The sequence below is a fragment of the Monodon monoceros genome, unplaced genomic scaffold, assembly GCF_005190385.1.
Source record: "Monodon monoceros isolate NGI ecotype Baffin Bay Population unplaced genomic scaffold, NGI_Narwhal_1 Super_Scaffold_5, whole genome shotgun sequence".
In the NCBI taxonomy this organism is placed as follows: Eukaryota; Metazoa; Chordata; class Mammalia; order Artiodactyla; family Monodontidae; genus Monodon; species Monodon monoceros.
The window spans coordinates 10,184,789-10,211,331 of record NW_021703782.1 but is presented as its reverse complement, the minus strand read 5'-3'; the positions used below and the strand labels follow the sequence as shown (position 1 = coordinate 10,211,331).

Here is a 26,543-nt window from a genome sequence, read left to right as displayed (position 1 = left end):
AATAATAGCTCAATTTCAGATCATCTGCTTGTAGAACTTTTAAAATAACAAGAAGAGACTTGCTAAAAATAACAGGGAAGAACCTTTCTGCTTATTAGTTGTCACAGTAAGACTACTTGGTTTCTGTACAGGGGTTTCTCTTAGCCAGAGGGTTTCTACAGAAGCAGCCCTGGACTGCATTCGTGGCGCTCAAGGGAGTTCTGTGTTACTTCCTGTCTCTATGGTCTGTGAGCCTCCCCACCACTGCTCTGTGCTGGGGAAACCAGCTAGGGCCTTGACTTGCTGTTTGACTGACGACCTGATCACTCTTCAAATGAAAACACCAAGAACATTTACTCTGTGCGTGATGCATTTTATTTCTCTAAGTTAGTAATATATTACTGTTCTATTTAAGTTTCTGAATCAGACATCTGAGGTGTCCATTATTCAGAACTTCAAGGAAGGCAGATTTAAAGTGTTTTTTTTTTTATCATAATGTGTTCTTTGGTTGTTTTTTTTCTTCCATATTTGTTCAGTTGACTTTGGTCTTTCTGATATAAGTACAATGCTGTGTGTGTGTGTGTTTAATTGGTTTTTGTAAAAAGTGAATTATTCTCCATAGGTTGATCCTTAGAATGCAAATCTCCTTGTGATAGTACTGGTGCTTGTGTGCTGCATTTATTCACAAGACTTCATTAGGTGTGGTGTGTAAGAAGAGACACTTGGACGGGGGTGTTAGGATTCTATTCCTGCATTGACAGTAGCTCTCCTTGTAATCTTGAATACTGTTGCTTGATCTCCATGGACCTTTATTTCTTTACTAAAAATAAGTGGGTTAGGTTATCTTTTACAGTTCTAACAGTCTAGAATTCTGCCCCTTAATATCTTCATTTCTTTTAGTTCTCAACAAGACCAACTATGTTGTACTGATTACATATGAAGTAGATTCTTTTCTAAAACCATATTAAGAGACCCTTTAATTTCATTAGTAATTGATCTCAGTCTCATTTAGTTTGGGGTATTTGATGATAAAGTTTCCCGTAGGTAGCTAATCCTAGCCATGATTTGTGGAGGCATGTCCATTTCTGTCCCAAGTAGTGATATTTTATGACCTGTGTCCTACTTTTTTTTCCCTGACCTTGTCCTTTATTTGTAAATCCATCTTTGTTCTGGTCTGTAGGCTTTTGCATAACTCATACGTGGTGGTGGTCTAGGTATTCTGTCCTGGCATAACTAGTAGCTTGAGTAAAGGGAGAGATCATTTATCATTCTGGTTTCTGTGACTGTAAGAGGAATGCATTTATGTAGAATTTTTTTTTTAATTACATCCTGATTCATTGTGACTTCCCTTCATCTTGCCAGCAGATTTTCTCTGTTTTCTTGGATTTATAATCTTTGATTCTGCCTCTAGACAATATTATTAACTACACAGTAGATGTGATTTGAATCACTAGTCAGAAAGACTCCATATAGTCTATTTTTCCATATTAAAAACCAAATTGTTTTTATCTGTTACCTCAAGATATTTTGTTAATAAAAGGTACATACTGTATATTTTATAGCCGATTTATCTTTTTTAAAAGACTAACTTTATAGATACATGAGAAAACTGAAAACTTGTTTATCGGAGTCCAATGAAGCACTTTCTCAGAGTGACTTTTAAGTTTATTCATTCTGCTTAAGCATATAAAATTGTCTTAGTAAGTAAACTGTGTGTTTTAAAATTAACCATCAACTCTAAATGTGAAAATTAAACAAAGCAAAAATGAAATGGCTAACTTCATCAACATCAAAACACTACGTGTATTGAGTATCTCCTGTGTGGGGGGAACATGGACTGAGAGGGCAAAGAGAGGAAGGAGGAGATGCCACCCTGCCTTTGAGGGATGTTGATGGGGCCAGAGCAGCTCGCTCAGTCTTCACCCTGCAGATTGTCCTTAACTGCAGAGGAAGACAAATTTTTCCCTACTTAGACTATTTCTCAACTCAGGATTAGTTGCTTCAGCGTAAGAAAATCATCTTTTCCTACATATAAAAATGGGTAAATCAGTAGTATGAGAACAACCAGCTTATAATGTGTAGGCAGGAAATAACAGTTAATTGCTGCTAAATATCTAAGCAGTTAATTAATCTAAGCAGTTAATTAAGTTAATTAATACTTAAGTCCAAGTACTTTAGTATCTTTCATCAACTTACTCATGTAGCTTTGATCAGCACACATCTGTTTAAGATTAACAAATCGTATCTCCTTAAAAGCCATGATGTTTATCTACTTGGATGATCAGCATTCTTTCCTTTAAAAACGTTAAGATGGAGCAGTTTTTTCCTTCCCTCTCATATGGTATAAAGTGCAAAGATTACACTGTAGAACTTAACCATAACATTTGAAATGCCATCACTAATAATCACCATGGAAACTGGAGATCTCTGATGTCACACTGCCCGTGTGATTTCTCAAAGGGCAAATATAACTGTTGATAGCCACTATTTAAAGAGCCACTTAATACCTCCAACAAAATGATTTTTTTTCCTTTAGGCAATTTTGGCTAGGCATCAGATCCAGTCATGTTCCTGTTTCTGTTTGCCAAGCTAATTGCTGTGCATCAAGATGAACAGCTATTCCCCAAGCTCCCCCTACTACCTTCGTCATAAGCGGTATCCTATTTGTGTTCTTTCAAGTAGAAAATTAACATGGCCATTGGCCAAGAATTGTACCAGGCTGATGGATCAAACAGTGATGATGAGAAAGGAGGAAAATGTCTGAGTGTTTGATGACAGAAATCACTGAAGTCAGAGGCTGATAGCCATTTTGTTTAAACCTTTTAAAAAGGCAGAGAAGAGGGGAGAAAAGAGCTTAAATACAGGATGAGCAAACGAGTCACCGTGGGATGACATCGTTCTAGATCATGATGCTCAGGGTTGTATGACTCTAAAGCCACATGTACAATCCCCACTAGTGAAAAAAATCAATGTGCCTGAGACTTATAGCATCCGATATGGCTTCCTGGGACTGAAATTAATGGTCTTGTGCCCCAGAGCCACTGATTAATCGAATGATATGTGGGCAGAAAGTAACAGTCGTTTTGTTTCAATGAACTACCAATGACTGAGATTACTTACTGGGCCCCAGAAACTTGGCCTGTATTCCAGGCTGTGACACATTTCCCTCCTTTTGAGGTGAAGGTAGTTTTATTCTTTGCATTATAATCTAATTGGGAAAAAAAAAAAGGGTACATTTGTAACTAGATCTGTCTGGTAATGGACTTGTAATCATTACTAAAATGCCTAGAAAAGCTTTCCTTATTTTGGCTTACCTATTTGCTAATGGACACAGGAAGCCTGCCAAATGCAAACCGGTTTGTGCTGCATGTGTTAATATAGGACTTCTCAGAAAGGAAGGGAAAAGGCTCTTTGCTCTTTTATAGCTTCTGTTTCATCCCTTTACATAATTTATCTTTTCATAAATTATCCCCTAACTATTCCCTCGTTAAATGCACATTATTAGGGCTCTGTATATTCCTCTATTTCTTTCATTTTGATATTCTAACTGTGATCATACATATTTCTTTTTTGGTGCATGTTCCAGTGGGATTTTGTTGTGGTGGTAGTGAATATCTTTCTTTTCAAGAACAATAAGTACAACATAAAATATTGCTTTACAACAAGAACTTTATTAATTTCATCGTCTTTATTAATCAGACTAGCACTGATGACATAGAATACTACTTAGCTTGGTATCAAATTAGCTAAATGTGTGCTAAGTGGTGTCTGTATTGCTGTGGAGGCATTGATACATAGCTCACTTCAGGACTCTTTATTCCCTGACTTGATGTTTATTCATTTATAGATGAATCAGGTACCAGTTATATAGTACATTGCATATCAAGTGCATTGGACCCATCTCTCACTTGGCATCACATGACTATATTAATTAATGCATGTTTTTCAGACATTCCCAAATAGGCCATTAGTCAGTTTCCACTGTTTGGATCTTGTGGGCAAGTGAATTTTTGGTGACGTTTCCTAGGCAGAAGCTAGTGATACCAGTAGATATGCTGGCACTGGAGGAACAGGATTTGCATTTGGCAAGTGCTGTTGCTCTTCCCACATCCATGCTGTCAAGTCTTCCTGTGTCTCCGAAACGTGCAGGTTAAAGTCTCGGAGGATAGCCTTGCTAATTTAGTTGACACACCTACGTTTGTAGACTTTTTCTCCCCATTCATGTTCCCTTTTGTTTATGGGTATTGGGAATGATAGCTGTATACTTCTGCTTGGGTAGAGGAATAGAGTTATATTATGTGGTTCCTAATAATATGCCCGAGAGGTCTGGGAGCTTTAATATAAAGGACCGCCTTTATTGTAAAGTTACATGCTTCACAGGCTTTTTTCTGAGCAAGGACTCCTTTTCCAAAGTGGTCTAGCCTGCATTGCTCACCATCTGCTGTCTATCACAAAGGCTCTTTTATAGTTTGTTGCAGTGTTAACTCCTTACCAGTGTAACATTCATGTGATTAGTACTGTGCTTTTCTCTAAATGTTTGACATTGCTATAACCCATTCAATTTGATAAAGCTTTTCTCTTTTAGATCTGTTAGAGGCAGGGCTTTGGCAGATTCTTCCCATTTGGGTGAGCAGGTAACTAAATAATGCTGGAAAATACTGATGCTCCCTTTTTTTAGCAACAACCAAGATACTGATATTATAGAGCCTTTTTAGTTTGGGCATTTCTAATTCCAGCAAGACATACACAGGGGATTTCTTTGGTCAGTCTGGCTTAAACTGTTGACTCTAACCAACGGCTCACATTTTCAAGACATTAAGTGGTGGATTTAGGTTTTAGATTGTAGCCACAGGGTAATGTTTCCTTACGCACCTCATCCTGTGCCGCCCAATGCGTCCAGTTGTTCAGTTTGTCCACCATTTGTGAATGAATCACTGATGTCTAGTATACCAGTCAGAAGCCCCAGATCTATACCCTGTGTGGTCTGTTACCTCTTACTGCAAATCCTACTAACTAGTGGTTGTCTGGGTTATTTATTGTGGTGGAACACACCACCCCAAAATTTAGTGGCTTCAAACAACCATTTTATTTGCTCAGTGATTCTCTAGGTCAGACATTCAGCAGGGCATGGAGAAGATGGCTTATCTCTGTTCCATGATGTCTAGGGCCTCGGCTGGAGTGGCTTGAATGGCTGGCAGCTGCTGGGGTGGCTTGCCTAGAGTCTGTCTTCTAGCTGGTAGCGGGTGCTTGGCTGAGACTGTCCACATGAGCACCTTGCTGCTTCTCCACATGCCTTGAACTTCTCCTAGCATGAAGGCTGGCCTCTAAAAGGAGGGAGGAAAGGCCTCAGTTTAGAAGTGGCAGAACATCTTATATGCATCATTTATCGCTGTGTAATAAAAAAGCCACAAAACGTAGTGGCTGAAAACAACAAGCAGTTATCTCATGGTCCCTGTAGGTAAGGAATCCAGAAGGGACCTAGCTGGGTGCCTCTGGCTCAGAGCATCTCATAAAGCTGCATTTACAGTGTCAGCCGGGACTGTAATCATTTCAAGATTCAATTGGGTTGGAAGGGTCACTTCCAAGTTCACTGTATGGTTTTTGGCAGGCTTCAGTTTCTCACGGGCCGTTGGTCTCAGGGCCACCGTTCCTCCCCATGCCATGTGGGCCTCTCTATGGGGCTGCTCATCATGTGGTAGCTTGCTTCCCCCAGCAGAGTGATCACAGAGACAGAGTCCCTTTGACATGGAAGCCTGGTCTCAGAAGAGAGCCGACGAGTCTAACGCCACCTTCAAGGGAAAGGGAGTACACATGACTGTGAATACCGGGAGACAGGGAACTTCGAGGGTCATTTTAGAGACTGCCTGCCACGATGTGACTTCTGCCCCATTTTTTTTGGTTAAGGAAGTCATTGGGCCAGCCCAGATTTAAAGGGAAAGGAAAAAATCCCACTTCTCAAAGAGAGAGGCTCTGGTAGTGACCATCTTTGGATACTAAGTGAGCGAATACACTTTCATTAACTTGTGATTAACAGGCATCCAGCCCCTTTCTACAGGAAACTTCATGTAGCCTTCTCCCAGGATGGACTGTCTTTGGGCATACCTAGCGTTAGGGGTTCTTGTCCCCGTCCTGATGTCAGTATTTTCATGCAGCCATCATGCAGCACAGGCACACCTAACACTGTCTTAAGCGGAGTTTGGCAGGCCGCACAAGAAGCACCTGCATCTGACCTATGTCTGCCCTCTCTTCCATGAGGACATTCCTCTGTTTCCCCTTACAGGCCTGTCTAAATGTCTCACGCTTTAGGTCTAAGATGTTGCCCATTTATGTCTTCCTTCTAGGCTATGGAATATAGAAGACCATCTTAGGCAAGGGTACATGCTTTCCCTAGGGAGATCTGACCCCAATCGACGTTCCTTTCTCTCCATAAATACCGAAAATAGTTAATGCACCTTAAAGACTTTTTCCCCCCATTTGGGGAAGCAGTAAATTGTATATAACATAAAATTTGCCATTATAACCATTTTTAAGTATACAGTTCAGTGACTTTAGTTACATTCACAATGCTGTGCAACCATCCCCACTATTTCCAAAACATCTTCATCACCCCAAACAGAAACTCTGTACTCACTAAGCAGTAATTCCCAATTTCACCATCTCCCAAGCCCCTGGTAACTTCTAATCTACTTTCTGACTCTGTGAAATGGAATCATACAATATGTGTCCTTTTGTGTCTGGCTTATTTCACTTAGCATAATGTCTTGAAGGCTCATGCATGCTTTACACACACACACACACACACACACACACACACACACACACACTCTCTCTCTTGGGTTGTTTCCATCTTTTGACTATTGTGAATAATGTTGCTATCATGTTGGTATTCAAATATCTATTTGAGTCTCTGCTTTCAGTTCCTTTGTGTCTGTACCCAGAAGCGGAGTCGCTGGATCAGTGGTCATTCCATTTAACTTTTTGAGGAGTTACCAAATTGTTTTCTACAGCTGCTGCATCATTTTACTTTCCCATCAACAGTGCACAAGGGGTGCAATTTCTCCACATCCTTGCCTGCACTTGTTATTTTCCTTTCTTTTAAATTTTTTTTTTATTTTATAGCCATCCTAATGGTGTGAAGTGATGTTTTATTGGGGTTTTGGCTTACATTTCCTTGATGACTAAAATGATGTTGAACATCTTTTTGTGTGCTTATTTGTCATTTGTGTCTTTTAAAAAATGTCTATTCAAGTCCTTTGCTCATTTTTTAATTGGGTTGTTTGTCTTTTTGTTGTTGAGTTGTAGGAATTTTTAATATCCTCTGGCTACAAGACTCTTAAATATTTTCTTCCATATATATTCATAAAGATAGTGGTCTGTAATTTTCTTTGTAGTGTCTTTGTCTGGCTTTGGTATCAAGATATTGCTAGCCTCATAGGATGAGTTAGGAAGTGTCCCTCTTCAGTTTTTTGGATGTGTTTGAGAAGGATTGGTGTTAATTCTCTAAACATTTGGTAGAAATCACCAGTAAAGCCATCTGGTCCTGAGTTTTACTTTGATGGGAGGTTTTTGATTATTGAATCAATCTTTTTACTTGTTACAGGACTATATAGACTTCCTGTTTCTTCTTGAGTCAGTTTTCGTAGTTTGTTTCTAGGAATTTGTCCATTTCAACTAGGTTATCCGATGTGTTGATGTACATACGTATTCATATTGTTATTCATATTCTCTTATAATTCTTTTTATTACTGTAAAGTCAGTAGTAATGTTTCCTCTTTCATTTCTAATTTCAGTGATTTGAGTCTTTTTTCCTTTGTACTTTTTTTTTCATACTTTGTATGATTTCAGTCTTTTAAAATTTATTAAGACTTGTTTTATGGCCTGATGTATGATCTAACCTGGAGAATGCTACATGTCCACTGTGGAAAATGTGTATTCTGTTGTTGTTGGGTGATGTGTTCTGTTAGATCTAATTGGTTTAAAGTGTTGTTCAAGTCCTCCATTATTGAAAATGTGTATGGTAGTCTCCAGCTCTTGTAGAACTATCTATTTCTCCCTTCAGTTCTGTCCATTTTTGCTTCATATATTTTGGGGTTCTGTCATTCGATGTATATACATTTATAATTGTTAAACCTTGACAAATTGAACCTTCTATCAATTTGCAACATCCCTCTTTGTCTCTTATAAACTTTTGTTTACTTAAAATGTGTTTCATTTGATACTAAATCCACCCCAGCTCTCTTTTGGTTATGAGTTATTTTCTTAGTGATTACCTTAGGGATTGCAATTAACATCTTAAATTTATAACAACCTAGTTTGGGTAATAATCATTTTAGTTTGAGTAATACGCTAATACTCTGCTCCTATACATCTCTATCTCTTGTTTACATTGTTACTGTCACAGATTACATCTTTATACCTGTCTGACCTTTGACATAAATTTATAATTATTTTACGAATTTGCCTTTTAAATTATATCGGGAAAAAAGAGGAGTTACAAACCAAAAGAACAATAATATCAGCTTTTATATTTACCTATATAGTTATCTTTACCAGTGTTTACTTATTTCTTCACATGGCTTTGGGTTACTACCTAATGTCCTTTTATTTCATCCTGAAGGATTCTTGTAGGGTAGGTTTAGTGATAATAGATTTCCTTAGTTCTGGTTTATCTGGAAATGTCTCAATTCATCCTTTATCCTTGAAAAATACTTTTGCCAGATAAAGAATTTTTGGTTGACAGTTTTTCTTTCAGCACTTTACATGTGTCACCCCACTTCCTTTCTGACCTCCATGGTTTCTGATATCAGCTCTTAATCTTATTGAGGATCCCTTGTATGTGACGAGTCACTTCTGTCTTGCTACTTTCAAGATTCTATCTTTGGCTTTCAACAGTTTGACTGGGGACTTCCCTGGTGGGCCAGTGGTTAAGACTCTGCGCTTTCACTGCAGAGGGCCGGGTGCGATCCCTGGTCAGGGAACTAAGATCTCACATGCTACTCGGCACAGCCAAAAAAGAATTTTTTTTTTTTTTTTTTTTTGACTATAATGTTCCTCGGTGTGGATCTCTTTAAGTTTATCCTGCTTGGAACTTGTTGAACTTCCTAGGAGTGTAGATTCATGTCTTTCATCAAATTTAGGAAGTTTTTGGCCAGTATTTATTTTTTCTACCCTTTCTCTCTCTCATCTCCCTCTGAGACTCCTATGATGTGGTGTCAGTATGCTTGATGGTGGTGGTGTAACACAGGTCCCTTATTTTAGCTATTGTACTTTTCAGCTCCAGTATTTCTGTTTGGTTCCTTTTTATAATTTATCTTTATTGGGTTCCCCCCTTTGTTCATACAGTGTTCTCATTTCCTTTAGTCCTTTTTATTTTCTTTTTTTAACTGAAATAGATTTGACATATAACTGTGTAAGTTTAAGATGTAGAACATGTTGATTTTTTACATTTATATAATGCAGTATCATTGCCATTGTAGTGTTACACCTCTAAGACATCACATGATTATCATTTCTTTTTTTGTGGTGAGAATAATAAAGATCCAGTCTCTTAGCAGATTTGATATGTATAACGCAGTACTGTTGTCTGTAATCATTATATTGTGTATTAGATCACCAGGATTTATTTATCTACAGGTGTCAAGTTTGTACCTTAAATGGCATCTCTCCTATTTCCCTACCCCGCAGCCACCGGTAGCCACCATTCTATGCTCTCTTTTTACAAGTTTGGCTTTTTCAGATTCCACAAGTGGTATACAGTATTTGTCTCTCTCTATCTGACTTATATCACTTGGCATAATGTCCTCAAGGTTCATCTATGTTGTTGCAAATGGTATGAAAGTGAATTTCCACCTTTCTTAGGGCTGAATTATATTTCTGTGTGTGTGTGTGTGTGCGTGCACGTGAACAGTTTTTTTATACATTTATTCATTGACAGATACTTAGGTCGTTTCCATATCTTGGCTATTGTGTATAATGCTACAATAAACATGGAGGTGCAGATTTCTCTTCAATATCCTGTTTTTATTTCCTTTGGATATATACCCAGAAGTGGAATTTGCTGGATCATATGGTAGTTCTAAATTTTTGAGGAACCTCTGTACTGTTTTCCATAGTGGAAAAAAACATTACCAACTTACATTCCAGCAGTGGTGTACCAGGCTTCCCTTTTCTTCATGTCCTCACCAGCACTTGTTATCTCTTGTGACTTCTTGGTGATGGTCATTCTAACAGATGTGAGGTGCTATCACACTGTGGTTTTGACTTACATTTCCATGATGATTAGTGATGTTGAACACCTTTTCATGTACCTGTTGGCCATTTGAATGTCTTCTATGGCCAATAGGAAAAACGTCTATTTAGTTCCTCTGTCAATTTTTTTAATCCGATTTTTTTTATTGAGTTATATGAGTTTTTATATATTTTGGATATTAACTCCTTATCCAGTATATGGTTTGCAAATATAAATATTTTCTCCCATTCTGTAGGTTGCCTTTTCATTTTGTTTTTTTTGTTTTTTTTTTTTTGTTTTTTTGCAGTGCAGAGGCTTTTTAGTTTGATGCAGTCCCACTTGTTGACTTCTGCTTTTGTTGTTTGTGCTCCTTTAGTTCTTTGACATGATTTCCTTTAGCTCCTTGAGCATAACGGAGACCGTTGACTTTGCCTAGTAATCAGTGTTTAAGATTCCTCAGGCATAGTTTCTGTCCACTTCTCTCTTTCTTGTGAATGAGTCTTAGTTTCCTGTTTTTGGTATGCTTTGCAATTTTTTGTTTAGAACTGCACATACTCAAGAATTATAAAAGTCAGATTCTCTCCCTCCTCGGGGATTGCTCTTAAGGGCTGCAGTCATCCACTTGTATTTCTTCAAGCTATTTTGGCAAAATAAGTATTCTTTGTTGCATGTGCTCACTAAAATTTCTTGTTTCATTTTCTCTGCAATCAGCCTGTGACCTGACAGGGATTTCCTTAAATGTCTGAATCTTTTTTAAAAAGGTGGTAAGGGAATACAACAGATACCCATACTGCCCACCCTGGCTCCAGCTGGCCACTCTAGGAGAGGGGGATGGTAGGTGGTTCACATCTGCTGCCCTCTTACCAAAGGGCAGCGGCCTCTCCCTTCATCAGACACTCCCCTGGTTGCTGTAAGTGCCTTATCAGGTTCTGGTGTCCCCATGTAGTTGGCTTTGATTGAAGTTTCCAGCTAACTGGTTGTTTCAGTAGAGGGACTGATCTCTAGCGTTTTCTACTCTAGCATTTTCCTTCTTAAAGTCTTTTTTTTTTTTTTTTTAATAGAAGGGATCCCTCCTCCTACCAGGTTACCGATGACAGTCTTTAACTTCTACAGAAACACACTAATGATTTGAGACATGAAGTAGTGAAAACGATCTGTGACATAGCATACATTCTGCACTGGTGAGAACAGAGCCACTCATTTTTGAATTAGATGACTGTGGGCCCTCCTATGTCAGACTCCCTGTGAAGAATAAACCTAAGAGCTATAGGATAACCCTCCAGCATCTCCCTACTGTAAGTATCACCCTACTGTAAGTTACCACAGTAGCTTCTATTTAGAGTCTCTATACGTGCTTTATAAGTTACTGCTTTTATTCTTTGTTCATTTTTACTTTGTTATCTTGGTGTACCCATTTCAGAAGAAACGGGAACCTTTAGGCTGCTGGGTAACTGGTTGAATCTCTTCTCCTGAGATAGTCTCTGTGATGGAGAATAAATGTACTAACGTGCTGTGTTAATGACTTGCAATAACCAGCTACTTTGAAGAGCTAAGATCATATGTGGGTAACCTAAGAGTTTCTTTTTAACAGAACAGGAAAAAAAATTCTCTTTCAAAGATTTAGGGTCATTGAGTTAATCTGGCTCATTTTCAAACAGAAGAAAAACCTTTCCCCAACTCTGATACCAGTGTGTATTGTTGAAGAGTGAAGTATTGCCATCCTACTAAGAGATCAATGAGATGTAATAAAATCTCATTTCAGTAGCAAATGAATGAAACTAATGAATACATTTGCCTTGTATTAATGCTGCTAGTCATATATCAAGCACTCAATAAATAGTTGATCAATTGAACCCAAAAGTAATTAAAACCGTTTTTTGAAGTTATTTTTATTTCACTGATTTTTTTTTTTACTAAGTGATCATGACTTATCTCAATCTTTTGCATCTAATCAGAAAAATCAGAGATTTAAGTTTCAAAGGATAGATTTAGCATATTTTCTCTCTTTTTTCAAGTTTGGCTTTAGGAATGTGATGTGGGCTCAATTTTAATTCAGTCCAACACATAACTAGCCATGAAGCACAGCCCTGTGTCCTAACAAAGGTCCTGTCAAAGAACAGGAATGAACCTCCAGATTTCGAATTCATTTTCCTTCTTCAGACATGAAAATGTCTATTAGGCTAGAGTTTTTCTTTTCTTGAAGATTCCAGGAGGTAAAACTCATTAATTGCCAGGCTCCTAGTATATCCTCAATAAATACTTGATTAAACGATTTCTTCCTCTATTAAGTCACATTAGAAATTCATGTTTTCTTTGTCCAGTTGGAATCACTAAACCCAAGTTTTCTCATTTGATTTTCCATATGCATGAAGAACTGATTTATTTCCCCATTTAAAGAAACATTCATGTAGTTGAAATAACTTAATCTTACCTTCTCGTTTTCATTTTTATTTATTTTTATTTTTATTTCATTTTTAAAAGTTGACAGTGAACTGTAGCAAATAGACAGCAAAGTTGATTAGATGTTAAAAAATGAATTGTTTAACCAGCTGCCACTTAGGTCAAGAACATAACCAACATCCCTGTTGACCCCACCCCATTGTAATCCCCTCCCCTCTCCTTGCCTTCCTCCTTCACCAGTAGCCTCTTTTTTCCTACTTTCTTCTGTGTGTTTCTTTATATTCCACTACCTAATTATGAATCATTTATAAATAGTTTAGTTTTGTTGTTTTTAATTTTAGATAAGTGGGATCATTTTGGTATATTTTTGTTGTTCTGGCTACTTCGGTGCAACATTGTTTGTGAGATTAGGTCACATTGTGTGTGGCTATGTCCATTCGTTTTCATTGATATATAGGATTCCATGATGTGGATATAGCACAGTTTATCTGTTTTACTACTGATGAGTATTTATTTGGGTAATTTGCAAGTATTGTTTTCTTTGTACCTAAAGAATTTATTTTAGTAATAATCTGCTGGTAGCAAATTATTCTAATTTTGCTTGTATGAAATATCTTATTTTGCTTATTCTTAAAGTAAGTTTTCACTGAATATAGAATTCTGGGTTTGCATTTATTTTTTTTCAGCACCTTGAAGCTGTCTTTCCAGGGTCTTCTGACTTTTAGTGATGCAGTTAGGAGGTCAGATGTCTGTCTTTGAGGATGCCCTCTGGCTGCTTTTATGATTTCTTTAGTGTCTTTATTTTTAGATCGTCTTTGTTTTCTCTAGTTTTCCCATGATTGTTGCTAGATGTGCATTTCCTCTGCTTCAGCTTGCTTAGGTTTGCTTGGGTTTCTTTAATTGGTGGTTGTTTTTTGTTTTTTTTCCAATGTAATTTTCAGTCTCTGACTCATATATTGATTTTATCCCATTCTCTTCCCCCTCATCCTGGGACTCCAGTTAAACATATGTTAGACCTATTCATTGTATCCATTGTGTCTCATACCCTCTTTCCCCCACCCGTTATTCTGTTTCTCCATGCTTCGTTGTTGATAGTTCCTTCTGACTTAACTTACACTTTACTGATTAAGTCTAATCTACCATTAAACTCATCCATTGATGCCTAAGTTCTTATTTTATCGTTCAATTCTCTGATTTCTGGCATCTTTTTCAACTGTTATGTTTTATAGTTTCCTGTTGCTTCTAAACATTCTTAAATTCGGTATCCATCTCCATGTACGTAGTAAGCATAGCTTTTCTACAGTCTATGTCAAATAATGGCAGGGACTCCAGATTTGAAGTCTCGTATTTCTTATCATGTCGTCTCAAAGTGTGCCTCGTTTTTATTGTTCGCTGAGCATTTTATGAGAGAATTTGCTTTCAGGAATACTTCAAGACCTAGATGTTCGTTGCTCCCCCACCTCCCTTCGTGAAGGGGAGTGAGATTCAAGGTGTTGGCAGCTGGTTCTCTGCCTCTGGTGGCCACGTGACTCCTCCCATCCTACTTGTCTCTGGTCAACCTTCCTGGGTTGGCATCACCACTGAGGCAGAAAAGGCTCTACTTCCTTCTCAAAGCTCACGTTTTCTCCTTATTTTCTGCCTGATAATAACTGTTAGATCTTTGCTATTTTTCTAGTGGAAGCATTTTTAATTTTGTCTAAATTTTTAAATTGTCTTCAGCTGGAAAGTTGATCCTGGTCAAAGACCGAAGTCACCTTTTCTGTAAGCTTAAATACTCCTGACTTGTTTCCTCCTCTAGGGTCTAGTTTCCATCATTGTTCCATCTTTGTTGCTTTTTTTCCCCCCAAACTCTACATCGTATTTCTCTTCATTTTAAAAAGGGTGACCACATTTATCAAGTTGTTATTTAAAAGTATCCCCCTTCCCAGTAGTTCTCACACTTGTAAGCCATATCTTTTAACACAGTTTTGTGTTGCCTATGTTATCAGAATCTTTTATGTAAGTATTGTTTCTTACTGAGCTCTGTTAGTGAAATGGAAATAAGGTCACCATGTTTGTTTCATCTAGTGATTTATCAAACAAAGGACACTGAGAAATTAGACACAGATAGAGGAGGTAAGGTGATTGAGACAAGTCAAATGTCCTTTCTGTGCTTTAATAAAAAATGGATGTACTGTTATCAGAGCCAACTAGATATTTAAAGCCAGAGCGGGGGAAGCAGGGTCTGGCATCACCCACAACACAGGCACCATGGCTCCTTGGGAACACTCTGCGTGCCGTGGAGACAAGCTGGCCCTGAATTATGGTTCTTCTACTTCGCAGCCATGTGACCTTGAGTTATGACCCTTTCTGAAGCTCTCGTGCCTCCCAGGATAGTAATCTCAGTCTTGTTGGTGTGTGTTGAGCATCCAGCATGCGTGCCTGGCATGTATTTAAGGGCTCCGAAAAGGGTCGTCTTCCTCTAGCTTTGTACTTCACAGTCGCTCAGCTATAAAGTTGTTGCTTCTTTTGTTTTGAGATGGAGTTAGTCAGAATCACAAGCTAGGTTGAGTTGAGGCTCATTTCCTGCTCCTGACTTATTTTCTCTTTTAAAGGGAAAATGTGTTTATTTTCAGCTTCTAAGCTTTACTCTGGTGTTGGATTTATCCTCTTAGAAAGAAAGGGCTGCAGTAAGGTGGAGAAGCAGAGTTTTGCAGCCAAATCAGGTACCACATTGACTAGTTTACTCCTTTTGCCTGCTTCCTCTAAATTTATGTTAAAATAGATTGCATACTTTCTAATATAGAATCAGTAGAATTTAAATAAACAGCTGGGTTTTTTCCATTTTCATCTTTGATTCATCTTTTTAAGGTTTTGTGATTCCCCCCACACACACACACTTTTTTTTTTTAGTTTTTTGTTTTGGTTTGGTTTGGTTTTTTGGCTGCTTTGGGTCCTCATTGCTGCACTCGGGCTTTCTCTAGTTGTGGCGAGCAGGGGCTACTCTTTGTTGCGGTTGCAGGCTTCTCATTGCGGTGGCTTCTCTTGTTGCAGAGCACGGGCTCCAGGTGCATGGGCTCAGTAGTGGTGGTACACAGGCTTAGTTGCTCCGCAGCATGTGGGATCTTCCCGGACCAGGGCTCGAACCCATGTCCCCTGCATTGGCAGGTGGATTCTTAACCACTGAGCCACCAGGGGAGCCCCAAGGTATTCTTTTTCACTTTCTCTCCTTTCATCATCATCGTAGCTGGTAAAGTAGTGAAGATAAAAATATTTATCCTGCCTCCAGGAGTAGGAAAAAGGCCCCCGTGATATAGGTAGATTCAGGTTGTGGGTTCAGCAACTTGGAGGATAAAACAAAGCAAGCATGTGGACTGCCCCTCTGCTCCCCATCCTTACTGCTCCGCTGACAACTGTTGGCTCTACTGCTAGGGCTCCCTGAGGACTGCTGCACAGAGATTACTCCTGCTCACCCCCAGCCCAGGGATTGGCAGAATCGCACGCAGGCGATCAGGTAGAGAACACGGATATTTGTACAGCCCCGCTGCGTGTCTGTCCTCAAGGGCAGGAGCCTGTGACACAGCTGCCCACGTCAGTCCAGCAGCTTGGCTGACGTCAGCTGTGAAAGGTAATTGCTTTTTCTTGGCTGGCTAACAAGAGGAAAGTTACTGTGACGAGGACTGTAGGAGCCCTGCTAACCAAGGAGGAGAAGGCTGCCGAGTGTGGCCTCCACCCACGCCGGTGATGGTGTGTTCCCTTCTAAGCTGGCTAAGAATGCTAATACTTTTGCCAGCCTGTTCTGCAGAGTGTAGAAACGGAGGAAGAATCTTTCTTTCAAGAAACAAGAGGCACAGAGAAATACAAATGGGGAATATTTTTGCTTAGTCATTTAAGTAAGAGGTTGGAGTCCAGACTGGCTAGAGGTTAAAAGACTTAAGGCCTCCCTGAAGGTCTAGAAGTAGACTTTTCATCTCAGTGCTACAGCATGTTACTGAAAACAAGGAGAGGAGCTTGAAAGATATGCCTTTCCTTCAAAAAGGCTCATAGCAAAGCCTGAGTGCCTCTCCTCAAGGTGGTAGCAGTTTCCAGCGCCCACCTCCTGTATTAGGGCAAAAGTAGAGAACCTGAGGAGCCTGCATGCTCAATGGGAATCTGACTGAGGAATGCTGAGTTGTACCCCAGTAAAGCTGTTCCTTTAACCGGCACACTTAGGAAATCAGGGCACTCCAGAACATGGCACTTTGTGGTTGTCCAGGGATGTTGAGTCCTGTGTTAGGTGTAAGGAACAGCTTCTCTCTCACCTCTACAGCTATTTATGGTGGACAGATGAAGCTTGTGGCATGTTTGGGGAAGTAAAGCTCTTTGACCAGCTGCACAGCTTCAATCTGGTAATAACTGGTAAAGAAGATGGTAAAGATTACCATCATCTTTATTTGAAAGAGGGGAATTAAACATGTCTCCAGTGACTGAGCTGAACAGAACCAAAAGGAAATGTTAAATCTGTCTTGTGACTTCACATGGGTAGATAGCTAGAAGCATTAGAAGTGATGGATGAATTGATAATCGTTGAAGCTGGGTAGTGGGTCTGTGGAGGTTCAATATACCATTGTCTCTCCTTTTGTATATTTGAAATTCTCTGTAATAGACTGTTTTAAGCCCATGGGAAATGGCATCTATTTTGTAAAATTAGAAGTATAAAAAGCCAACCTCACACCAGTCTGAATGGCCATAATTAAAAAGTCTACAAATAATCAGTGCTGGAGAGGGTGTGGAGAAAAGGGAACCCTTCTACACTGTTGGTGGGAATGTAAATTGGTGCAGCCACTATGGAGAACAGTATGGAGGCTCCTTAAAAAACTAAAAATAGAGCTACCATATGATCCTGCAATCCCACTCCTGGGCATCTATCTGGAGAAAACTCGAATTCGAAAAGACACATGCGCCCCAGTGTTCACTGCAGCATTACTGATTGATACAATAGCCGAGACGTGGAAGCAACCTAACTGTCCATCAGCAGAGGAACGGATAAAGACGACGTGGTGTGTGTGTACAATGGAATACTACTCAGCCATAAAAACGAAATAACGCCCACACACAGAAAATAGAATACTACACGGCCATAAAAGTGAAATAATGCCATTTGCAGCAACATAGTAGACCTGTAGATTATCATATTAAGTAAGCAAGAGAAAGACAAATATATGATATCACTTATATGTGGAATCTAAGGAAATTATACAAATGAACTTACTTACAAAACAGAAATAGACTCACAGACATAGAAAACAGACTTATGGTTACCAAAGGGGAAAGTAGGGGGAGGGATAAATTAGGAGGTTGGGATTAACAGATATACACTATTATATGTAAAATAGATAACCAACAAGGACCTACTATATCGCACAAGGAACTATATTCAATGTCTTATATGTGTGTCTGTGTGTGTATATATATATACACACACAGACACACATAACTGAATCACTTTGCTATACACTTGAAACTAAGGTAACATTGTAAATGAACTGTACTTCAATTTTTTAAAAATCCAGAAATATTTCTGAAAATTTTAGGGGAAGTTTTTTATTAGTTAGAGGTAATAGTATAAATCAGAGAGCTGCCTCTATATCTGTAAGCTAACCAAGTAGGAAATCTGTAACTAGATTAAGAAGCCCTACCCCTCTTCATCCATTTTACATTGAGTCATTCCCACTACCTGGCAGCTAACATAGGGCCAGTTCTTCTTTCTTTTTTTAAAAAAAATACATACCCCAGGAGCACATTTCTTTATATATACACAACACAATGATAACTGAATACAGTACAGTAAATCTGCAAGCATTTATTGCCTGTTGATTATATGTACTAAGCCCTGAGGATAGAAGTCATTGACTTCAAAAGGCTTACATTCTAGGAAGGGGGTTAGACATACAAGTAAAATAAAGCACAGCATGACTACTGAAACAGTAGAACTCTAAAGGATCCCACCAGCGTGGAGAGGGGGGTTATGAATGCCAGACTCTGTGGAGAGGGGAGGTGTGTGCAGCGGTCTCCTGGCGAAAGTGGTGTCCGAGTGAGGGTTCAAGGATGAATGGGAGTGCCCTGGGGCATGGGCTGCAGCACTGAAGGGGCAGCGGCCAAGCCAGTGGATTAGTGAAATTATGCCTGGTTTGGTAACGCCGGACTATAAGGACTGAGGTCAGTTGTGGCAGGAACTAGAGGTAAACCAGATGGGACGTAAAAATCTTTGTGAAAATCAGGCTGAGGAATCTGAGCTGTCTTGGGACTTGCCAGTAGGACAGCAGCATGGTCAGAATTACCACCCTGATTTATGGTTTTAAGTGCTGACTTGACCTCACGTGTTTAATCTCTTCCTGTCCTCAAGCTCACATGTCAGTTACAACATTTTCAGTTACAAGTAACACAGAACTCAACTCACATGGTTTAAACCCAACATGGATGAACCTTGAAGATATAAGCCAGTCACCACAAGACAAATACGGAATGATTCCCCTTACATGAGGTACCTAGAGTAACCAAATCCATAGAGACAGGAAGTAGAGCGGGGGGTCGCCAGGGACAGGGGGAAGAGGGAACAGGGAGCTATTGTTTACTAGGTACAGTTTCAGTTTTACTTCTGGAGACGGATGGTGGTGAGGGTTGCACAAGAGTGAAGGTACTTAATACCAGTAAACTGTACACTTAACAGTGGTTAAAATAAGTATCTTATGTATATTAGTACAATACAAAAAAGTACCAAAACAAAATGGCTTAAACCAAACGGAAAACATTATTTCCTAACAGCTTCCTTGGTAGAGCAGCTTCAGACTTGGTTAGTTGTTGATTCAACAGTATCAAAAAGGACCCAGGTTGTCTTCAGCTGCCCACTCCACCAGCCTCCACCCACCTGCTTCCTCCTCAGCCAACTCCCCTCGTAAGACAACTGCCCCAGTCAGAAATTTCTTTCCAACAGACTCACAGCTATGGAGAACAAACTAGTGGTCACCAGTGGGGAGAGGGAAGGAAGGTAGGGGATTAAGAGGCACAGACTAGGGCTTCCCTGGTGGCACAGTGGTTGAGAGTCCGCCTGCCGATGCAGGGAACAAGGGTTCGTGCCCCGGTCCAGGAAGATCCCACATGCCACGGAGCAGCTGGGCCCGTGAGCCACGGCCGCTGAGCCTGCGCGTCCGGAGCCTGTGCTCCACAACGGGAGAGGCCACAGCAGTGAGAGGCCTGCGTACCGCAAAAAAAAAAAAGGGCACAAACTACTATGTGTAAAATAAGCTACAAGGATATGTTGTACAGAGCAAGGAGTGTACCCAGTATTTTATCATAACTTTAAATGGAGTATAATCTATAAGAATTTTGAATCACTGTGTTGTACACCTGAAACTAATATTATAAATCAATTATCCTTCAATTAAGATAAAGAAAACAAATTTCTTTCCAAAAGAGCATCCAAGAAAAGAGACCATCTAAGAGCAAGAAAGGCTTCCAAAATCACGTATTCCTCAACATCCCCACTTGAATGTCTAATAGCCATTTCACCTGCAGCACAGCCACAGCCGAGCTCCTGATGTCCTCCTCCCCCACCCTCTTCTCACCATCTTTCAGTCTCACTAACTGGCAGTTCATTCTTTCTCCAAACCATTCCTGTACTCAGGCCAAAAACCTTAGAGTCATCTTGGGCCCCTCTCTGTGTATCCCACCCTACATCCATCAACAGATTCTTTTGACTCTGCCTTTAAATGTTTCCAGGGTCCAGCTACTCTTCACCACCCTGACTCTGCTTTGAGCCACCACCATCTCTTATCTGGATTGTTGCAATAGCTTCTTAACTGGTCTCCCTGTTTCTGCCCTTGGTCACTTACTCATTCATCGAACAGATATTTCAATGAGTACTTAATATATGCAGGCATTGCTCCGGGTGCTAGCAATTCTGCAGGTAAAAATCCCTGCCCTCCTGGAGCTTTCATTCTGTTCTCAAAATAGCAGTCAGAGTGATCTCTTTCAAATGTAAGTCAATCATGTCACTTCTCTGCTCAGAATTCTTAGATTTATGCTGTAGTCTGTACATGTAGGTGATGAGGAAAAGCACGTTTTAATCTCAGGGTGCCTGTGCCTCTGACGAATGCTGTCATGTCACAGAGCATAGTTCAGTTTGAATGTGAACTTTTAAAGTGCAGAGAAAGAGGATGAAAAAAATAGTTTCTGGCATGCAGGATTCTAGAAATAGAAAGCACTGCATTGAATGACTTCAGAGGCATCTATGTAATAGAGTGATCACTCCAGTAATGATTTCTTAACCACCTGCCTCTCATCCTTTTTCCTTATTTTGCTGAATTCTTTGGACAAGTTGAGCTCTCAAAACACATTGAACATCTATTAAATGGATGTGCCCCCTCTTGAGTTTTTTTAAATTGAGCTAAGACGTACATGCAATAATGATCAAGATATACCATTTTTCAGCACTCCAGAAGACTCCCTTGTTCCCTCTTTCAAAGACTCCCTTGTTCCCTCTTTCAGTCCATATCATCTTCCAAATGTAACCAGTTAAAATTAGTTTTGCCTGTGTCTGAACTTTGCATTGATGAAATCTTTTACATCTGGTTTCTTTCATGCAAAATTAGGTCTGTAAGATTCATCCATGGCATTGCAGGTAGCTCTAGTTCTTTCTTTTTTGTTGCAGTATCATATTCCATTGTGTGAAAATACACAATTTATCCATTCTACTATTGATAGATATTTGGGTTATTTCCTGTTTTGGCTGTTATGAGTAACATGTCTTTTGTTGGCTGTAAGCATTCATTTCTCTTTTCACTCTGGGAGTATACTTGCTGGGTCATAGGACACGCTTACGGATATAGAACTTTAAGAGAGAGTGCAAACAATAAAGTGGTTGTACCCTCTGAGGGGTGTGAGATGTCTTCCTGGATCCGGTGGGTCTGAGCTGCTGCCTGACCCATTATTTGTTCACGTTTTTGTCTTCCCCCTGCTCTACCCCAAGCCACAGTGTTGAACAAAAGTAATGATTAGAACACAAAGACAAGGTTGAAATTGTGCAAGACGGAATATTAATAATCCTTGGATTAAAAGGGAAATTCTCCAGTGACCTGTTATCACATGACACGGTTCTGTTACCTTCATCACATCAGTTTCAGTTCCATTTTCTTAATACTTGAAATTTTTTTGAAAGAGGGGAAACAAAACACGGTAGGAAACCCTGTTCCTAAATAGTAAATGTTTGGGCTACAGAATTAGGCGAGACTGGGGGGGGGCTAGCAGTGATCTGATTTCATGCACATACTGATCGCTAGGAATACAAAGTGACGAACAAGATACATAGAGCTTCCACCACGTGGGGAGGCCGACCGGCAATCACAGTGCACCGCGGGGAGGAGCACGGTAAAGAGAAATGCCAGCGTCTTCCTTTACGTGACCGCTATTGCGCCGGAGGTGTGGGGTTTCCACACGTCACTCAGCTCTGCACCACCAGCCAGGTGGCCTACCATTGCCTCCGTTCTGACACTGTCTCCCTGGAGGTGGCATCAGACTCCACAGGTTACAGGTCGGTCCCGCGGGACTGACCCCACCCCAGATGCCAATTGCAAGTCTAGGTTGTCACTGTGCTTCTGACCGACGAGCTCCGGATCAGAGGTTCCCACGACCCCCTCCTTGGGTTCGATCAGTTTGCTAGAGGGCACAGCATGAGCCAAGCCTGGAAGCTAGGCAGAGCCCGACACGCCGGGAGCTTTTAGAAAAGTTACATCTTCACTGGGGCTGAAGCATAGTGTTTCAGGGGAGAACAGTAGCAAGCAGTGAAGCTAGAAATATAATCAGATATCAGACCATGAAAAGCTCTAAAATAATAACAGCAGCAGCCAGTGTCCTGGAGGAATTGGCTTTTTCCAGACTCCGGACTAAGCACATATCAAGGACCATCTCATTTACTATTTAATATCCTTAAAACATAGGTACGTTATTATAGATGATGAAATGTAATTAAGTAATTGGCCAAAGCTACAGCCCTTAAAATGACAGGTCTAGACCTTAAATCCGTATCTTTTGAATGATCAAAAGCCTGTTCTCTTAGCCACTCGTATAGCTAATACCACATAAGCCATGCTTTATCCTCCTAGGAGCTCAGCTTCTTAAATGTGATCATGTTTCGTTATAGCGGCACCATTTAGGATAATGATTCCTTTTAAAGAAAAAAACTTCACGGACCTTTAATATTGACTTAAATCAGCTAGTGTTCCTCAAATGGATGCAAATATAAAACTGACATAAACTCCTGGTACTTACGCTGCTCGTATATCAAAACAAGTATACCAATTAATACCCCCCCCCAAAAAAAATTAAAGTGAATGAAATGCAAATTAAGTAGCACTAATTTAATGCCACTGATGGTGTTTGGTGAAAATCGTTGCTCTGGATGAGTGAGTGGCACTGACACTTCGCTTGGTCGGGGCACCCTGGCTGCCGGCGGCTGTGGAGACTCCACTTCCCATACCTGACCTCTCGTTCAACCTTCCAGGAAACCATAACGCTGTCTCGCTTCACTTGGAGTGTGGACATCTCACACGTTAGATCCACCACTTCCCATTCACCTATAACACCTGAAGCCGTGCTGCATGGTACCCACAGGATTGTAAACCCACAGGCTCTGAAATACAGTTCCTGTGTTTTAATGCAACTTGAATTCAGAATGTTTTTAAAGTTCCAAACTTAATCAAATGAGATTCGATCTGGAAAGGACTTTGGTCTGTGAATGAGAGTGGGAAAAGGAGGACGGCTACGAGGGGCACGTGTGCTGGCTTTTGAGGGCTGCTAAAGTAATGCTTAGTAAGAGACTCTTCTGACTTTTGTTTTTCTGCTTCTTCACAGGGGTTGGCACCAGGAATTATTACAGAAAGATTGGCTACAGATTGCAAGGTCCGTACATGGTAAAAAATCTAAAATAACCGCCACACCAGCGCACCTTGACACCTATCCTCCCTGGCAGAAAACAGAGATTCCGGATGTGTTGAACACCCAGCACAGAGGCTGAACGAAGCACATGGACCTCCCTGACCCCCTGACAAGGAGCCTCCCCCTCGCCCTCCCGCTGGAGCCACAGAGACCGGAAGCCGCACTCAGGGCCGGGCCGGGTGTCTGCTGACCAAGCCCACGGAGCCTGGGCGCTCAGAGCCCCCGCACCACGCCCTCCTGCATGTTCTCCAGACGTCACTTCCGTTTCGAGGCTTAAGTCCTGTATCCAATTTCTAAATTCTGCATGAGGCCTGCAAGTGACCTAACCATGACTCAAGCACAGTGACAAAAGCAAACTGATCATCTCATTTGAACTGCATGGTTTATGAACTAAAAACTGGCTATGTCATTTGAGGAGGACACTTAGTTTCTATCAGCAGGTTATTTATATCCAGTTTCTATCAGCAGGTTATTTATATCCTGTACAGACAAAACGCCAGGTTGGGACATGTGAAAACTGTCACGTTGATCTCTGACCTATAACTACATATGCCTTCCAGCACAGGTCAAGAAAATGAGCTTTTCTTTTCACGGACATCATTCTGGTTTGAAATAACAGTGTGATGGGGAGAGAAGAAGCAAGATTGTAGGCTTATGTTTCAAGCTTGAAACCAGCCTTTCACATTTTTAATCGTCTGTACTTTGCACACTCTTGACAATTGCAAAACACCGTGGGCGGCACTTTCTCCCAGAGAGGCGTTTGGCTTCCCCATTGGTCTGTCCTGAGCAGGCAGAGTCTGCTGTGCATGTGTCTGGGTTTGGGTGACATCTGTGGATGTCAAGAGGCACATCCACAGGTGCTGTTCCCTTTATTTTAATTCTTTAAATCGATTTTGGTTTGTTTTAAATGGAGAAAAATCAGGGTTAAACTTTTTTGTGAAAGCAAAAAAATGGAAAACTGGCCCAAATCTAAAAATAGGAAAGAGACTGGCTTTTTCAAAGTTTCATCTTTATAGAACTGCCTCTATGTAACTTCCAGGTAATCTAAGGAGACTCAGCCTGGAGAGGGTCAGTTCTTAAGAACATAGCTTAACCCTGCATCCCTTGGCTTCTATGGCATTTTACAAAGGTTTATTAAATGGAATTGATTCTTCTAAAGGTTTGAAAAATAAAATCTTCAACATACAAGGAAGAATCACGTAAGGTTTTTTCCTCTCCCTGTAAACGCAGTGACATTTGCTGTGAGTTTACCGGTTTGGGTTTCCTGCCCGGGGCACTGTTTGTTTCTTCCTGGGTCCTGTTTGCCATTTTGTTAAATTGCTACAAGGCAAACGGCGTCGACTTCCTGTGGGCTCGCTGTGGCACTGCAGAGGCTTTCTGTGAGTGCCGTTTAAGGAAGTCAGCTACTTCTCAATCTTGAGCCAAACTGACGATTATAGCCCAGAACACAGCCTCTCAGATAACTGAGGAACTGCCCCAGAGAAGCGTGGTTTTCAGCACAGTCTTGGGGGAGAAAAAAACAAAAAACAAAAAAGATCAGCACATACACAGCGAGTCAGTATGCTCTTGGCACCTGGGAGGGAAGTCTTGTCATGGAAGGAGTATCGGCATTGGCTTCCCAGCCAGAGAGGCATTTAATCTTCATGTTTAACATCGACATTCTTCCAGTCAGTGCGCCCTTTTCTTTAATAATTAAAGCAGACGCACAGTGTGTGTTTGATAGGCCACAAACAGGCTGTTCTGTTTAGCATCAGATTCAAGTTAACTCATGGATAAGCCAGAATGACTTCCCCAGACCTCGATATGTGAACATTTCTTTTACCAAGCCTTTCTGCCGCTAGAAGCTTCAGCTTCTCCCCTGACTGCCAAGCACTGTCCCCGGCATCTGTGGTGCCTGGCGCCTCCACAGCCCGGCTGGCCTGGCTCTCCTAGAGATACGTGCACTTGCTCAAATGACCACCTCGTGAGAAAGATCAGTTAGGCAGGATCCTGTCGGCCTCCGCGTGAAACGTTTAAAGCTGCAGCTTGTGTTTCTGATCTGTATTGAATGACTCCTTAGCAACCATCTCAGGCCCACTCACATAGCTCCGCTTTTGACTCAAGTTTCTGTTAAATCACCTGGAGGGGTTTTGTTGTTTTTAAATTATCAAAAACAGACCGAAATCTATTCAAATAAAAAATGAGACTTTAAAAATACATTATCGCCAAGTAAAAGGGCCTGGTAGAGCTCACTGTTTCCCCAACTTAGGAATGAATGTGGAGCCCTCTCAAAGGAAAAAATGTCTGCTAACACAAACGAATACTGAAAAGTACAACTTAAAAGCCAAAGCCTGTTCTATGAAAACAGCTTTCGAAATGCAAGTTTTCATTTCCAAAGGTTTTTATGGGTTGTTGTTGTTTTTTAAGATTATCATCTAATGAAAAACAAAATTTTGTTCATAAAGAACCCACAGACCCTTAAGCTGATGAAAGAGCTCAAGATCTAGGTTCTGAAAACCTGGGCTCCTTTATTAACTCTGAAGCTGTGGGCAAGTCCCCTCCCCTTTTTCAGCTACACACTCCCCCCCCCCCCTCCAATTTATAACATGAGAGAATCGCCCATCTGTCAGGGTAAGTGCAAGGTCCAGTGGGGTCCCATTTGAGAGACACTGCATAAACCACGACATTATGTAAAATGCGGTTAACTCCAGTGAAGAGGCTTCTCAACAGATGTGTGACCTCGAGCAAGAAAACTCTGCCTCTCAGCAAGTTTCCTGTCTGTAAAGTGGAAATGATAACAGTTTCTCCCCCGTGCAGTAGTTGTCAGGATTAAATGAGCTCACGTATGTCAGTTTCTTAGACCAGGGCCTGCGGAATGTAAAACACACTACAGGTACTGGCTATTATGACCAATATGTAACAAGTGCAGTATCTGGCCCATTTTAACATGGGAGTTTCTTATCTGTTGGCAGTAGAATCTTATTTTTTTGCTAGAATCTCTAACTTT

General features: G+C 40.5%; 1 protein-coding gene across 4 annotated transcripts in view; it reads left to right on the top strand.

The window, feature by feature from the left end:
- The window catches only part of ELP3 (elongator acetyltransferase complex subunit 3), a 114,779-nt gene extending 90,016 nt beyond the window's left edge, over positions 1-24,763 (top strand). For 2 of the 4 annotated variants that reach the window (XM_029201947.1, XM_029201945.1), the window contains one exon: positions 23,474-24,763. In XM_029201947.1, coding sequence (XP_029057780.1) covers positions 23,474-23,550 — 77 coding nt within the window. In that variant the 3' untranslated portion in view covers positions 23,551-24,763. Of the gene's footprint in view, positions 1-11,268; positions 12,381-23,473 lie in introns of those variants that run through there. The other 2 variants (XR_003790708.1, XM_029201946.1) reach the window with 2 other exon arrangements.
- The last annotated feature ends 1,780 nt before the right edge of the window (positions 24,764-26,543 follow it).